The sequence below is a fragment of the Carcharhinus amblyrhynchos genome, chromosome 7 (genome assembly GCF_965287045.1).
Source record: "Carcharhinus amblyrhynchos chromosome 7, sCarAmb.v2.hapA, whole genome shotgun sequence".
NCBI classification, from domain to species: domain Eukaryota; kingdom Metazoa; phylum Chordata; class Chondrichthyes; order Carcharhiniformes; family Carcharhinidae; genus Carcharhinus; species Carcharhinus amblyrhynchos.
The window spans coordinates 104,238,013-104,256,097 of record NC_137330.1 but is presented as its reverse complement, the minus strand read 5'-3'; the positions used below and the strand labels follow the sequence as shown (position 1 = coordinate 104,256,097).

The 18,085-nt window shown below is 44.1% G+C and overlaps 1 protein-coding gene across 1 annotated transcript in view; it reads left to right on the top strand.

The window, feature by feature from the left end:
- The window catches only part of ak9 (adenylate kinase 9), a 341,329-nt gene that overhangs the window by 261,637 nt on the left and 61,607 nt on the right, over positions 1-18,085 (top strand). Inside the window, exons 29-30 of the mRNA XM_080193447.1 lie at positions 4,350-4,569; positions 14,118-14,186. Coding sequence (XP_080049573.1) covers positions 4,350-4,569; positions 14,118-14,186 — 289 coding nt within the window. The remainder of the gene's footprint in view (positions 1-4,349; positions 4,570-14,117; positions 14,187-18,085) is intronic.

The following is an 18,085-nucleotide window of genomic DNA, read 5'->3' as shown; positions in this document are numbered from 1 at the left end:
GAGTTGAATAATAAGAAGTACAAAGTTGAATAGCTGTAGAGTTGGATAAATGCAGTCAGGGAGAAATTGGCTAATTCCTGAAAATTAGCCTGAAGATGTGAGCATTGTGGTATACAATTAGTTCGTGTCCATTGATTCTGTTGCAAACAGCACATTAAATTTGTGCTGTCTGCTTCTGTATATGAGTGCTATATGCTGCCTGCGCTAATCATGTTGTCCCCTACCAGCTACTTTTAAAAGATCAGGCCACCCTTTTTAAAGGGAACCCTTCTCCCCCACTGCAGGCAGGACTCACCTGTGTGCCTCCAGCAGGTTCTGATCACCAGATGCATGTCATGGGGGACCTAGGACCTGTCGTGGTTAACGCTAGCATGCCCTCATTATTTATTTGCAGGATGTGGGTGTTGGCAGGTCAGCATTATTCCCATTCTTAATCACCCTTGAACTGTGCTGCCTGCTTGGGCCAGTTCAGAGGGCATTTAAAGTAAACCACATTGGAGTCACATTGAAATTACTTGGAATCACCTGTAGGCCATACCAGATAAAGATGGCAGATTTTCTTCCCTAAAGGACATTAATGAACCAGATGGGTTTTTCCAACAATCAAGCTAGTTTCAAGGTAAACATTCAACCTTTAATTCCAAATTATTTCAACTGAATTCAAATTTCACCATCTGCAGTACTTTGGGTCTCTGGTTTCTTTGTCTAGTGATTTGATTTGATTTGATTTATTATTGTCACATGTATTAATATCCAGTAAAAAGTATTGTTTCTTGCATGTCAAACAGACAAAGCATACCATACATTGAGAAGGAAAGGAGAGAGTGTAGAATGTAGTGTTACAGTCATAGCTAGGGTGTAGAGAAAGATCAACTTAATGCAAAGTAAGTCCATTCAAAAGTCTGACGGCAGCAAGGAAAAAGCTGGATTTCCAGAAGAAATTCGACAAGATGCTGCACCAAAGACTGCTACATAAGATAAAGGTGTACTGTGTTGCAGGTAATGCATTGGCATGGATAGAGGATTGTTTAACTAACAGAAAGCAAAGAGTGGGGATAAGTGGGTGTTTTCTTTGCTGGTGATCAGTGTCTAGTGGTGTGCCTCAGGGATCAGTGTTGGGTCCGCAATAGTTTATGATTTACATATGATTTGGAGTTGGGGACCAAGTGTAGTGTGTCAAAATTCACAGATGACACTAAGATGGGTGGCAGAGTAAAGTGTACAGAGGACGCTGAAAGTCTGCAAAGGGATATAGATAGTCTAAGTGAGTGGGCAAGGGTCTGGCAGATGGAATACAATGTTGGTAAATGTGAGGTCATCCATTTTGTACGAATAACAGCAAAATGGACTATTATTTAAATGGTAAAAAATTGCAACATGCTGCTCTGCAGAGGGACGTGAGTGTTCTTGTGGAGGAATCTCAAAGAGCTGGTTTGCAGGTGCGGCAGGTAATTAAACATAGAACATAGAACATTACAGCGCAGAACAGGCCCTTCGGCCCACAATGTTGCGCCGACCAGTTAAAAAACAATGACCCTCTAACCTAAACCAATCCCTTTCCATCCATAAACCTATCCACGGATCTCTTAAACGCCCCCAAACTAGGCGCATTTACAACTGCAGCAGGCAGGGCATTCCAATCCCTCACCACCCTCTGGGTAAAGAACCTACCCCTGACATCCGTCCTATAACTACCCCCCCTTAATTTAAAGCCATGCCCCCTCGTGCTAGCTTTCTCTATCCGAGGAAAAAGGCTATCACTGTCCACCCTATCTAAACCTCTAATCATCTTATATATTTCAATAAGATCCCCTCTTAGCCGCCTTCTTTCTAGCGAAAACAACCCCAAATCCCTCAGTCTCTCCTCATAGGACCTCCCCTCCATACCAGGCAACATCCTGGTAAACCTCCTCTGCACCCTCTCCAAAGCCTCCACATCCTTCCTGTAATGTGGGGACCAGAACTGCACACAATACTCCAAGTGCGGCCGCACCAGAGTTGTGTACAGTTGCAACATGACGCTGCGACTCCTAAATTCAATCCCCCTACCAATAAACGCCAAGACACCGTATGCCTTCTTAACAACCTTATCTACTTGATTCCCAACTTTCAGGGATCTATGTACACATACACCTAGATCCCTCTGTTCATCCACACTATTCAGAGTCCTCCCGTTAGCCCTATACTCGACACATCTGTTATTCCTACCAAAGTGAATTACCTCACACTTCTCCGCATTAAACTCCATCCTCCACCTCTCGGCCCAGCTCTGCAACCTGTCTAAGTCTCTCTGCAAACTATGACACCCTTCCTCACAATCTACCACACCTCCGACTTTGGTGTCATCAGCAAATTTACTAATCCACCCAACTATACCCTCATCCAGATCATTAATAAAAATTACAAACAGCAGTGGCCCCAAAACAGATCCCTAAGGCACAGCGCTCGTAACCGAACTCCATGACGAATATTTACCATCAACCACCACCCTCTGTCTCCTATCTGCTAGCCAATTCCTGATCCAATTACCTAGATTACCCCCAATCCCATACATCTGCATTTTCTGCAGAAGCCTTCCAAGGTGAACCTTATCAAACGCCTTACTAAAATCCATATATACCACGTCAACTGCCTTACCCCCATCCACCTCTTTGGTCACTTTCTCAAAAAACTCAATAAGGTTAGTAAGGCCTACCCGCTACAAAACCATGCTGACTATCTCCAATCAATTCATTACTCTCCAAATAACTATAAATCCTATCCCTAATAATTTTTTCTAAAATTAAGAAGGCAAATGGAATTTTGTTCTTCATTGCTAAAGGGATGGAGTTTAAAAATAGCTAGATTATGTTGCAGCTGTATAAGGTGCTGGTGAGGCCATATTTTGGTCTCCTTACTTGAAAAAGGAAATAAGTTACTTGAAATAAGTGGAGCTGAGTCCACAAAAAGATCAGCCATGATCTTATTGAATGGTGGAGCAGGCTTGAGGGGCCAGATGGTCTACTCCTGCTCCCAGTTTTATGTTCTTATGTTCTTATTATCTGTAAAGATTGGCGAGAGTCAGTGTGGACATGCCAAATTTTCTTATTCTTCTGAGAAAGTAGAGGTATTGGTGGGCTTTCTTAACTGTAGTGTCGGCATGGGGGACAAGGATAGGTTGTTGGTGATCTGGATACCTAAAAATTTGAAGCTCTCGACCATTTCTACGCCATCCCCATTGATGTAGACTGGGACATGTCTTCCACTACACTTTCTGAGGTCCATGGCTATCTCCTTTGTTTTGTTGACATTGAAAGAGAGATTATCGTCGTCACACCAGTTCACCAGATTCTCTATCTCTTTCCTGTACTCCGTCTCGCCATTGTTTGAGATCCAACCCACTATAGTGGTGTCATCAGCAAACTTGAAAATTGAGTTGGAGGGAAATTTGGCCACACAGTGACAATACCACTACACCACAGGCTACCCCAATTATTGGAAATGGGATCCTGACTTTTAAAGTTGGAATTCTCATTCGGTAGGGAGATCAGCACATGTGCACTTCCCCACCCCCATTTCTGGCCTCCTGATGGTTTCCCCAATCCCCCTCACCAAACGCTGGCCTACCAACACCATTCCCAACCACCTCTCCAATCACTGGCCTCGTTGACCATGCTTCCCCCATAGCCTGCCCTGATCCATCCCCACCCCCACACGGCCACCACTACTCCCCCCTCCCCATGGTCAGCCCTGATTGCTCCTTTCCCTTCCCTACTGATGCAGAGTGTGCAACAGGTCCCCTCCAACACCACTGATCAGCGCCCCCCCCAGTAGATCCTGCCTCTCTCAGGCCTGCCCACGTGGCACTGCCTGGTGCCCAGCTGACAGTGTCAGGTTGGCAGTGCGAGGCTGGAACTGCTCAAGGGGCAGCCCCTTGTCCCTACCTCCTGGGGTGTCTCAATGACCTCTCTCCCCACCAGCGAGGTGACCACGACTGGTCCCAAAACCCCGCTGGTGGGAATCTCTTCCGGCAGGGCAGGAACATTAGTGAGCCCAGACGATACTGTCCTGGACTTGCTAATGACATCAAATTTCAGATTTCCATATTGAAATCAACATGCTGATTTCTGGCGCTAGGCTGATTACGTTTACAAAAATGGGCTGGGAAAGTCACGATCAGCTGGATGCCGGTCGTGACTCCTGCTACAGGCCCCCCACTGACATTTCCAGACCCACTTCAATATTCAAGCAACAGAGTGGGCCAGGAAGTTCAAGCCTATCAAGTTGGTAATTGATAAAGAAGATTGTTTAAAAATTCTTATACTGTGAAGACAATATAAACTACTATGGATGAACATTGCATTTCACAGATCCAAAGGGTTTGTAATGGATGGTTTCCCTACTACAGCAGATGAACTCCAATACCTAGCAACCAATAGCTTATTTCCAGATGCAGCTATTTACATCAAAGTAGAAGAGTCTACTGTGATAGAATGGACCCTTCCTCAAAGACTATCAAAGTGGAGAGAAAAATGCAACCAAAAGATAGCACGCAAGAACAAAATAAAGGAGCTGAGGAAAAAAATAAAGGTATGCATCAAAGATTTCTTGGTAATGAAATCTTGTATAGAAAGTGTCCTCTTATAACATGTTGCTCATCGTAAATAATAAAACTATACATGGTTAATTTAATTTATGTGTTTTGTTAATCAGCTGTACTAAGTACTTTTAGCAAATTGCTCACACTGCGATCAGTTTAACTTGCCTTATACTAGTTTGACCTGCACCTGAACCAACAGCAGCTACATTGATCTATACAAATCAGTTTCTTCTGATGCACATTGGACCCCAGTGCAATTTCGAGGTACAACTGGTTGGGTTCTGGATGCAGAAAAAATCTTGCATTAGGTAAAAGAGGTCCTACGTGAACAATGTGGGCAACTGATAGGGCTCCTATCACCCCACCCTGCTCCACCCATGGACCAGTCTTTCTACCAGTGGCCATGTAAGATTATAAACCCTGCAGGATTACCCTGAATTATCCAGGAATTAAAGGTTAATCTCCAGGACTCCTCTAAGAGAAACTCTGGAGAAAAATCCATAGGGGTAATAAAAAACATGAATTGTTCTTATTTTCCAGTTGTTTTTTTCATGGAGTTCAGCTTATTCTCCAATAAAACCAAATTATGGCAGATGTTGGAAATCTGAAATAAAAACAGAATGCTGGATAAATTTAGCACTTCTGGCAGCATCTATGGAGAGAGAAACATAGTTGACATTTCAAGACCATGTGACCCTCTTATGGAACAGCTTATCCTTCATTGTCTTTATTAATTTCTCCCTCTTAACTTACTTCTGCATGTTTTTGGAACTTTTTTCTCCAAGTTTGCTGTCAGCCAATTCACCTTGTTTTAATGTCTTCTCATCATTTTTTGTTTTAATGTCTTCTCATCATTTTTTGTTTTAATGTCTTCTCATTAATTCTTTTTGTGATTCGTTTTTATGTTCCATAATCTCTCATTTCTTTTGAGACCTTTAATTATTGCGTTTCTTCTGAGGGGAAGCCATCATGTTCTCATTGGATGTATGCATTTCACAAATGAAACATTCATTACCAGTTGTGTAAACTTCAGCTAAACCCATAGCTTCATGGTTGGCCAGGTCTGTCTCTGACAAAGTGTTGATTTGCTTCCATTCTGCAATTCTCTTGCTCTTACCTTACTGGTGTCATTTATTGTCTTTTAGTGCCTCCTCTCTGACATTTTCATTACCCTTCTTCTGAGTTTTCTGATCCCTCAAGGTCTATTCCTTATGGCACACTACTTATTGTACCCTGCAAACCAGAAAAAGACCCATTTGTGTCTACCTGTATTTTCTGTTAGCTATGATGTGGAGATGCTGGTGTTGGACTGGGGTAAACACAGTAAGAAGTCTGACAACACCAGGTTTAAGTCCAACTGATTTATTTGATAGTAAACTCACAAGCTTTCAGAGTTTAGTACTGATTACTAATCAGTAATCTGTAAACTGTGCTGTTATATGCTCTGTCTGAGGCCAGAACTCTCCATTCACCTGAGGAAGGGGCAAACCCCGAAAGCTTGTGAGTTACTATCAAATAAATCGGTTGGACTAAAACCTGGTGTTGTCAGACTTCTTATTCTGTTAGCAAGCCAGTTTTTCATCTTTGTCAATATGTTACTCCCTACCCATGAGCTTTTATTTTCCTTGCCCATATATAGAAAGAGCTGGACAATATTCAGGTTCAGGCTTATAGTGATAAGTAACATTCATGCCACACAAGTACCGAGCAATGACCATCTCCAACAAATGAGAATCCAACCTTCTCCCCTTGATAATTAGTACGTTACAATTGACGAATCCACCAATATCAGCAACCTGGTATTGCCATTAAGCAGTAACAGACCTCAATCAGCGAAATAAGTACTGTAGCTACAAGAGCAGGCATAATGTGGATATGCTGGCGTTGGACTGTGGTAAACACAGTAAAAAGTCTGACAACACCAGGTTTAAACCTACAAGAGCAGGTCAGAGGCTGGGAATTCTATGGAGAGTAACTCACCACCTGACTCCCCAGTGTCTGTCCATTGCGAATAATTGTCCAGTCTCCACCTTTACTCCAAGCCCCAATCTTCCTTCACTCAAGTTTCCACTCTATGCCACTTGTTATCCAGCTGCCTTCTCACCCCAAATGCCATTTTCTTGACTTCCATTACTAAGTTTGCCTCATCTTCTCCTCTCCCCGTAAACATTCACCTCCTATCTGAAAACAGAGGGAGCTTCAAGTAATCAATATTTGTATTTATGGGGGTATGAGAAATAAGGCATATCTTTAAGTCAGTTTAGTTTTATATTTCTGTATAAGAAAGAGCTAAAACTTTAGTTAGGTTCATGTTGAACACAGGTGCTTGCAGGTGTGTGAGATTTGGTTTCATTTCAAATTGTGCCTGCATTGTAACTAAAGGTTTACGACATGGAAACAAAGAGTCTAAAGAAAGACTAGGCTATTGCTTAGCAATCAGGAACCCATGCTGACCTGCATAAACACTTGTAGTTCAGTTGGAGTCAGGTACCTAAGTAGAAAGCTACTCTGTCAGAAACTACCAGTAAAGAGGCAGGACAATGGAGTAAGGGATAGAAAGAAAGTCCAGAAGCAAAAGGTTCCAAAAACTAGGGAACGAAAGAAGCCCCAGAGAGACTGAGATTAAAAGAAACAAAGAACAAGAACAACAAGTTGAATAAGGTCCTTTTAAGGAGAATTCAAGAATTTAAGGAGAAAAACTGCTTTGCTTTTAAGAAAGCTGCAGCTGCAGAAACCAGATTTAAAGTGGGAAATCAGTCATTCAAGGTAAACCAAAAGGTTGGTGACTCATTAATACAGTCTGTGAAACAATAGTGTTCTATTGACATGGTTGGTTGCCTGATAGATTATGTGGAAGTTTGAATGCAAATGAATACAAGGCAGAAGAATACTGAGAAGAGAGATTGAAATCCTGGAAGTGAATCCTTGGTGAAGACGCCTGAGAGAAAGCATTGTTTGGGAGAACATTCAAAGGTGTGTTTTCTGACAGTGGAGTTAGAACATAGAATGCTACAGCACAAACAGGCCCTTTGGCCCACAAGTTGCACCGATCATATCCCTACCTACTAGGCCTATCTATAACCCTCAATCCCATCAATTCCCATGTACTCATCCAGAAATCTCTTAACAGACCCCAACGAGTTCGCCTCCACCACCACCGATGGCAGCTGATTCCACTCACCCACCACTTTCTGAGTGAAAAACTTACCCCTGACATCTCCTCTGTACCTACTCCCCAGCACCTTAAACCTGTGTCCTCTTGTAGCGACCATTTCAGCCCTGGGAAATAGCCTCTGAGAATCCACCCTATCTATACCTCTCAACATCTTATAAACCTCTATCAGGTCACCTCTCATCCTTCGTCTCTCCAGGGAGAAAAGACCTAGGTCCCTCAACCTGCCCTCATAAGGCATGCCACCCAATCCAGGCAACATCCTTGTAAATCTCCTCTGCACCCTTTCAATAGCTCCCTCATCCTTCTTGTAGTGAGGCGACCAGAACTGCACACAGTACTCCAAGTGGGATCTGACAAGGGTCTTATAAAGCTGCAGCGTTATCTCCCGACTCCTAAACTCAATCCCTCGATTAATGAAGGCTAGTACACCATACGCCTTCTTGACCACATCCTCCACCTGCAAGGCCGATTTAAGAGTCCTATGGACCCAGACCCCAAGATCCTTCTGATCCTCTACACTGCTAAGAGTCCTACCCTTGATATTATACTCCTTCATCCCATTGGACCTGCCAAAATGGACCACTACACATTTATCCACATTGAAGTCCATCTGCCACTTCTCCGCCCAGTCTTGCATCCTATCTATGTCTCACTGCAAATTCTGACATCCCTCCAGACTATCCACAACACCACCAACCTTCATGTCGTTGGCAAACTTACCAACCCATCCCTCCACTTCCTCATCCAGGTCATTTATGAAAATTACGAACAGCAAGGATCCCAGAGCAGACCCTTGGGGCACTCCACTGGTGACCAACCTCCATGCAGAAAAAGACCCATCCACAACCACTCTCTGCCTTCTGGAGGCAAGCCAGTTCTGGATCCACAAGGCAACAGCCCCTTGGATCCCATGCCCTCTCACTTTCTCAAGAAGTCTTGCATGGGGGACCTTATCGAACGCCTTGCTGAAGTCCACATAAACCACATCCACCACTCTTCCTTCGTCAATGCGTTTAGTCACATTTTCAAAGAACTTAACCAGGCTCGTAAGGCATGACCTGCCCTTAACAAAGCCGTGCTGACTACTTTTGATCATACTAAACTTCTCTAAATGTTCATAAATCCTGTCCCTCAGTATCCTCTCCATCAACTAACCAACCACTAAGGTCAGACTCACCAGTCGGTAATTTCCCGGGCTATCCCTGTTCCCTTTCTTGAAAATAGGAACCACATCCGCAATCCTCCAATCCTCCGGAACCTGTCCCATCTCCATTGACAATGCAAAGATCATCGCCAGAAGCTTTGCAATCTCTTCCCTCGCCTCTCACAGTAACCTGGGGTACATCCCATCTGGTCCCGGCGACTTATCTATCTTGTTGCAATTCAAAAGTTCCAACACATCCTCTTTCTTATTGTCCACATACTCAATCTTTTCAGCCCGTCGCAAACCTGCAGTACAGCCTTCCAGATCATTTTCCACTGTGAATACCGAGGTAAAGTATTCATTAAGCACCTCTGCCATTTCCACCAGTTCCGCACAGACTTTTCCCCCTTCACCTTTTATAGTCCTATTCCTTCACATCTCATCCTTTTACTCTTCACATATTTGTAGAACGCCTTGGGGTTCTCCTTAATCTTACCCGCCAAGGCCTTCTCACGACCCCTTCTGGCTCTCCTAATTTCCTTTTTAAGCTCCTTTCTACAAACCATATACTTCACTAGATCCTTAACATTGCCTAGCTCTCTGGACCTTCTGTACGCCTTTCTTTTCTTTCTGACTAGGTTCATTACAACCTTCGTGCACCACAGTTCCCGAAACCTACCAAAATCCCCCCGTCCCATCAGAACGTTGTCGTGCAGAGCTCCAGACAAACATTCCTTGAAAATCCACCACCTTCCTTCGGTACTTTTCCCCAAGAATACCTCCTTCCAATTTACTCGTCTAATTTCCTGCCTTATGGCTTCATATTTCCCCTTACTCCAAATAAACACTTCCCTAGCCTGCCTGATCCTATCTCTTTCTAATTCTACCGTGAAGGAGATAGAATTATGATCACTCTCCCCAAGATGCTCTCCCACTGAGAGATCTGATATCTGTCCAGGTTCATTGGCTAGTACCAGATCAAGTAGGCTTATCCACATACTGTGTCAGGAAACCCTCCTGAACACATCTAACAAACTCCTCCCCATCCAAACCCCTTACCCTTGGGATATTCCAATCGATGTTTGGGAAATTAAAGTCTCCCATCACGACAACTCTGTTACTACTACATCTGTCCAGGATCTGTTTCCCTATCTGCACCTCAACACCCCTGTGACTATTGGGTGGCCTATAGAAAACACCCAGCAAAGTTACTGACCCCTTCCTGTTCCTAATTTCCACCCACAGAGACTCCGTAAACAATCCCTCACGGCATCCACCTTCTCTACAGTCGTGACACTATCCCTGATCAACAGTGCCACTCCCCCAGCTCTTTTGCCTCCCTCCCTGTCCTTCCTGAAACATCTGAATCCTGGCACCTGAAGTACCCAGTCCTGTCCCTGAGACATCCACATCTCTGTAATGGCCACCACATCACATTCCCAAGCAGCAATCCATGCTCTAAGCTCATCCACTTTATTCACTACACTCCTGGCGTTAAAATAGACATGACCTCCGGCTCCTCTCCCTCCCCCTTCAGGATTTCTGGGACACGACCAGAGACATCCCAGACCCTGGTACCAGGGAGGCAAACCATCATCTGAGACTCCCATCTGCATCCGCAAAAACACCTGTCCGACCCCCTCACTGTAGAGTCCCTGATTAACACTGCCTTCCTCCTCTTTTCCTTACTTTTTTGAACTACTGGGTCGGGCTCAGCTCTGGAGACACGGCCACCGCTGCTTCCCCGAGGTGGGCTGTCCCTGCCGAGCAGTACTCAGACAGGAGTACTTATTATGAAGGGGCATATCTGCCAAGGTGCTTTCCGTCACCTGAGCTTTCCCCTTCCTGACCGTTACCCACTTGCCTTCCTCCTATGGCCCCGGTGTGACCACCTGCCAGTAGCTCCTGTCAATCACCTCCTAACCAGATGAAGGTCCTCGAGCTGCAGTTCCAGTTCCCTAACACGGTCCCTTAGGAACTGCAGCTCAACACACTCAGCACAGATATGGACGTCCGGGAGGCCAGGAGCCTCCAGGACCTTCCACATCCTACATTGGGAACAACATATTGGCCTCACACTCATAACTGCCCTTTTAAGAAATACAGGAAAGAAGTAATTAAAACTTTTAAACTTATCTTGCCTTGCCCTTTTCGCCAAAGCCCGGTGAGCCAAAGCCCTTACAGCTTACACTGTGCTGCCTGCTCACTCCGCTGCCCGCTCCTGACGCTGCCTGCTGTATACTGCGGCCTTCCTTTTATACTTTGTGCGCTTAAAAAAAAATCTTCGCAGCACACCCCTCAGCCCACTTCCGTTTAAATTTTAAAGTTAGTTTTAAAAATCTAAAGCCCTGCGAAAATCTTAAAAAAGTCAGTCGCTCACCATCTCTCACTTGATCCTCCACTCAGCTTGTTCCACGAACAATTTTGGAAACAGTTGTTTGGAAGTCAGAGTTCCACTGAGACCAGGTTGCTCACAGTATAGAACATAGAACATTACAGCGCAGTACAGGCCCTTCGGCCCTCGATGTTGCGCCGACCAGTGGAACCAATCTAATGACCCTCTAACCTAAACTATTCCAATGTTATCCATGTGCCTATCCACTGACCATTTGAACACCCTTAAAGTTGGCGAGTCCACAACTGCTGCAGGCAGGGCATTCCAAGACCTTACTACCCTCTGAGTAAAGAGTATGATAACGTCTGGAGTGATTTGTTGAGAAATCGAGAAAGTTGTTTGGTGACGTGTGGTTTCAGAGTGCGGTGTGTATGACCACAGTTGGCCTGTTTGTTTACAGGGGCTATGTATTTAGTGAGGACAGGGGTCTAACACAGACACTGGATTATGGGGATCACATATATGGTAGGTTGAAGGGCCTGTCCCCATCTGAATCCCTCTGGGTCCGGTAAGGGAATGATCATCCCTGTGGGAGGCGAATCACAGACAGATTAGTCACAGCTATGGAGTGCAGTTACACTTTTTGACAAAATTAACAGTGCAGTAACATTAAGTGGTGGAATTTAGCAGTGCAATGTAACAGGTTGTGTAATTCTAAACAGTGCCTATTACAGCATAGAAAAGGCTCCTTGGTGATCAAGTCTGCACCAGCAATAACTACTACTAAAGACACGCAAATCCCATTTTCCTGCACTTGTCCCATATCTTGAGGAGAGGCAATGGCATAGTGGTACTGAAGCTGGGCTGGTAATCCAGGAACCAGGGTAATGCTGTGGGAATCTGGGTTCAAATCCCAACATGGCAGATGGTGAAATCTCAATTCAATCAGATTTTTTAAAATTCATTCGTGGGACATGATTTATGGCCAGCATTTATTTCCCATCCCTAGTTGCCCTTGAGATGGTGGGAATTCCAAGATTTTGATCCAGAAACTACGAAGGAACACCAATATATTTCCAAGTCCTGGATTAGGTAGAGGTTCGGGTGTTTCTAATGTGTCAATGCGGACTCAGTGTGCCAAAAGACCTCTTCTGCGCTGTGTGATTCTATAAGTCAGGATGGTGAGTGGCTTAGAGGGAACTTGCAGGGGGTGCTGTTCTCATGTATCCGCTGCCCTTGTCATTCTAGATGGAAATGGTCATGGGATTGGAAGATGTTGTTGAAGGATCTTAGATGAATTGCTGCAGTGCATCTTTGTAGGTAGTATGCACTGCTGCTACTGAGTATTGGTCGTGGAGGAAGTGGATGTTTATGGATGTAGTGCCAGATGGTGTCAAACTTCTTGAATGTTATTGGAACTGCACGCATCCAGGCAAGTGGAGAGTATTCCATCACACTCTGACTTATGCCTTGTAGGTGGTGGACAGGCTCTGGGAAGTCAGAAGATGAGTTACTTGCCACAGTATTCCTAGCCTGTCACGTGCTCTTATAGCCACTGTGTTTATTGTGGCAAGTCCAGTTGTGCTTCTGGTCAATGGTAACCCCAAGGATGTTGACAATGGAGGATTCAGTGATGGCAACACTATTGAATGTCAAGGGGCAATGGTCAGATCACCAATCTCTTATTGGTGATGATCATTTCCTGGCATTTGTGTGGCACGAATGTTAATTGCCACTTGTCAGTCCAAGCCTGGATATTGTCAAGGTCTTGTTGCATTTGAATATGGAATGCTTCAGCATCTGAGGATTCACGAATGGTGCTGAACATTGTGCAATCATCGGCAGACATCCCCACTTCTGACGTTATGATTGTGGAAAGGTAATTGATGAAGCAGCTGAAAATAGTTGGGCCTAGAACATTTCTCTGAAGGACTCCTGCAGAGATGTCCTGGAGTTGAGATGACTGAACGCTACCCCCCCCCCGCCCCGCCCACCCCCGCCGCCCCCCACACATAGCCACAACCATTTTCCTATGTGCCAGGTATGGCTAAAAGAAGCTGAAAGTAGTCTCTGTCTGTTTGTTATTTTTAAATTTTTACCAGTTAGTTGAAAGAGAAGCTTGTTTCCATGCTGCAATAAATAATTTATGTTTTTGGCGTTGAGGAAAGCTGGTGACTTCTCTGAGTTTTCAAGATCATTTAAAATCAGCATTCAGAGAATTGGATGCCAGTAATATGTGAGCTTTAGCCTGTGCTGTATTAATCCCGTGGAAAGGGTTTTTTGTTGTCTATGGGTTTTAATTTTGATTGGAGCACATTAGAGATATTCATACATTTATAGTTGTTGTTTTGTTTCTTGTTTGTAATTGATAAAAGTTCTTGCTAATTTTCTTGCTATACATGGTGACTATATTCTTAAATATACTTTGTTTGATAAAAGCTCCCTAGTGGGTCACTTGAATTATACCTGAAATGAAACATCTCATGCTTATTCTAGCCAAATTCAAGATGTAAAATTTGTGGTTCAGACGGGCTTCATAAAATGTTTTGGAGATTCTAACCTGACCCATTACATAGGCAATAAATGCCACTCAAACCAGTGATGCCCACACCCCATTAAGGAATTAGCAAATTTTAAAAATATATCTCCTTGAATGTTATGATATTTGAAGAGCTCATCTAAATATTTTTAAACCTTCCTGGCAGTGCATTCCAGATCCCCATCCTGAATGAAAAGGTGTTTTTTTCAAATCCCCTCTGAACTTGAGTTATTTTCTTCTAGCAGAAACTTTAATTGTTATTTCGAAAAATATTATTGTTTCTGACTAAAAGGCATTTTCAAATCTCTATGCTAACCAGCCAATCATTATTACCTTGCCATATAGGATGAAAAAATTGCTAAAAGAAGAGAGGAACTTTTGCTAGAGCGAGCTGAAAGGAAAAAAGAAAATGAGGTAAAAGTGAATTGTGATAAGAACAAAATTCTGGAAATCTACCATTGGTTCATTAGCATCTGAAATAGAAAGGCAAGTTAGTATTTTGGGTGAAGATTCTTTCTGAGAACTTTGGACCAAAATATTTATATTTTTCATTTTCAGATGATAACTGTACTTTCAGCATTGCCTGGTTTTATTTCCAATTTTCAGTATTCTCAAAAGTTTTCTCTATTGTGATGTTATCTGCGTGTCAAAGATATTGATTAAGCTGTATGTTTGTTTCAAAAACATTGAGAAACTAAATTCAATGCAATAACCATAAACAGATCAGATTTTACACAAATTTTATAATTGGAGATTTATTTTGGGTTGAAGTTGGTGGGGACCAAATGTGATTCTCGGGGCAGAGAACCTCGGCTGGTGAGATGGTACAGGTAAGTGAGCCCAGACCATTGCATCCAGACTCATTAATGATATGCAAAAAGTGTCATTAATATTTAAATCAGCAATGCCAGTAAGATCGGGGGAGGTGAAAAACTGGGCGTGAATCTGATTTTTCACCTCCCGCCTGATCTTACCATTGAGCATTACAAAGGCACAATGGTTAGCACTGCTGCCTCACAGTGCCAGGGACCCGGGTTCAATTCCGGCCTTGGATTACTGTGTGGAGACTGCACATTCTCCCCATTTCTGCTTGGGTTTCCTCCAGGTGCTCTGGTTTCCTCCCATAGTCTGAAAGATGTGCTGGTTAGGTGCATTGGCCATGCTAAATTCTCCCTCAGTGTACCCAAACAGGCACCAGAGTGTGGTGACTAGGGGATTTTCACAGTAACTTCATTATAATGTTGATGTAAGCCGACTTGTGACACTAATAAATAAACTTTTAAAAAAGAACCTTGCCTCACCAACTTGGGCGGGTTGGGGTCGTAAGATCGTGCCCACCATCTTTAAGGAATAAAGGGGCAATTCTCCCAGCCTGCTGTATTGGGAGACATCAACGGAGGCCACTACACAGGCTTCCCGTCAGGTGTCACATCCTCTGTGAGTCTCCGAAACTAAGATTTCCAGCGCAATCAGCTCCACACTGATTTCCAATTACAATATGGAAATCGGCATTTGCATTTGATTAGCGTCACCTCCCCCGCCCCCACTGCTGGGGTGGGTCCCTTCTGTGGGATTTACTCCTGCTCCCCAGTAATGGTGAACAGGCGGCCCAACCCCACTGGAGGGAAGAGAAGCAATCGAGGGGGCAGATGGGTCTGTCCAGACAGGAGATCAGGGCTGGCCGGATGGAAAGGGGACATCGGGGCTGTTCTGTGAGGTCTGAGAGGCCAACAATTGGGGGTGGGTGGGTTGGAAAACCAGCGATGAGGAGTTGCAGGGCTGGTAAGCACTCAGGCTGGCCAGCGATCTGGAGGCCGGTAACGTGGGCCACTGCACATGCACCCATCTCTCAGGCATGAATAGGTCCCCTAAACAAAGAATTTCGCAGTTACAAGTGGTGTACCTCAAGGATCTGTTTTGGGGCCACTGCTGTTTGTCATTTTTATGAATGACCTAGATGAGGGTGTAGAAGGATGGATTAGTAAATTTGCTGACGACACCAAGGTCGGAGGAGTTGTAGACAGTGAGGATGGATGTTACAGTTTGCAGAGGGACATAGATAGGCTGCAGAGCTGGGCCAAGAGGTGGCAGATGGAGTTTAATACGGAAAAGTGTGAGGTGATTCACTTTGGTAAGAATAACAGGAGTACAGAATATAGGGCTAATGGAAGGACTCTTAGTAGTGTGGACGAGCAGAGGGACCTCGGGGTACATGTGCATAGTTCCCTGAAAGTTGGCACCCAGGTTGATAAGGTTGTTAAGAAGGCGTACGGTGTGTTGGCTTTTATTAGTAGAGGGATTGAATTTCGGAGCCGTGAGGTTATGTTGCAACTGTACAAAACTCTGGTGCGGCCGCACTTGGAGTATTGTGTACAGTTCTGGTCGCCGCATTATAAGAAAGATGTGGAGGCATTGGAAAGGGTGCAGAGGAGGTTTACTAGGATGTTGCCTGGTATGGTGGGAAGGTCTTATGAGGAAAGACTGAGGGACTTGAGGTTATTTTCATTGGAGAGAAGAAGGTTACGAGGTGACCTGACTGAGACATACAAGATGATCAATGGATTGTATAGGGTGGACAGTGAGAGCCTTTTACCTCGGATGGAGATGGCTAACACAAGGGGACATAGCTTTAAATTAAGGGGTGGTAATTATAGGACGGATGTCAGAGGTAGGTTCTTTACTCAGAGGGTAGTAAGGTCGTGGAATGCCCTGCCTGCAGCAGTTGTGGACTCACCAACTTTAAGGGCGTTCAAATGGTCTGTGGATAGGCATATGGATAGCATTGGAATAGTTTAGGTTAGAGGGTCATTAGATTGGTTCCACTGGTCGGCGCAACATCGAGGGCCGATGTAATGTTCTATGTTCTAAGTTCTACTATAATGATAAATAAAATTTTCTGCTCCTTTTTATCATGTGAGAGCAAATCACTTTTTAAAAGTGAAGGGCCATGAAATTTCTATCATAGAATAGATTCCTTACAGTGCAGAAGGAGGCCATTCGGCCCATTGAGTCTGCACTGAGAACAATTCCTCCCAATCCCTATTCCCATAACCCCACATATTTATATTTATCTGGTTAATCCCCTGACACTAAGGTCAATTTAACACTGCCAATTAACCTAACTAGTACCATCTTTGGACTGTGGGAGAAAACCAGAGCACCCCAAGGAAACCCATGCAGACACGGACAGAATGCGCAAACACCACACAGACAGTGATCTGAGGTCAGAATTGAACTCAGCTCCTTGGCACTGTAAGGCAGCAGTGCTAACACTGTGCCATCACGCTGCCCCATTCAGGAAAGGAGCTTCAGAAGCAAAAAAGTTGAGAACACCTGTTTTAAAATACTTTAGTGACACTGATAACTTCATAAATACATGCAATTTGTCAAGAATATATATTGTCAAGAATATCTTCCCCATCCATGCCATTTGAGGAGGGGTTTTGGGAGGTAGATTTTATGTTTCTAAAATGAGTATTTCTGGAAAATATTTCTACATTAAGCTCATGATTAATGCAAATAAATGTAAAGCAAACAATTAAATACGTTACAATGATGTGTTTGTAATGCAGTCCTGTGGAACTTATTCCTTGGGAGCAACAGTATCAAAAAATTCTAAGTGAACAAACATGAAAACTTGAAAATATCGCATCTTTTTTTGGGCGAATTCCCAGATGCCATGTTGTGGCACTTAGGAAAAAATGAGACAAAGTGTGATTCTTGTCAGTAAGGGGAGTGGACAAAGTCTATTCACGCCAAGAAGCCGGCTGCGGACTCTTGGAGGGTGCTACTGCGCATGTATCATGATCTCCCAGTGCTTTGTGTACAAGAGTAAGGAGTGTAATGGGAGATCGTCACGCACTCAACCCCCAGCCCCCCACCCCCCCAGCAACACTACTGATTGAGCTGCTCTGCTTTGAAAGGATATAACTACTAGACTGGATGTGAAGGAATCAACAAGAGGAAAAAAACATACTTGACCTCATCTTTGCCAATCTGGTGACTGCAGATGCATCTTTCCATAAACAGTATTGGTAAGGGTCACCACCGCACAGTCTGGTGGAGATGAAGTCCCGCCTTCACATTTCCACTTACTTAGTTAAATTTTCAGGACATTTAAGTAGGTAGAATTATTGCAGCTTGTTAATTTACGGCAGAGGCTGTTAAGTGATTAATGCTAGTATGGGTGGTCCTAATTCACCACCTCAGGCCCCACCCTTGGGCACTGCCTGGTGTTCAATGGGCCCTGTCAGTGTGCCAGGCTGCCGTGACAGGATGCCTGGTGGGCAGTGCCAGTGTGTCAGGCTTGCACT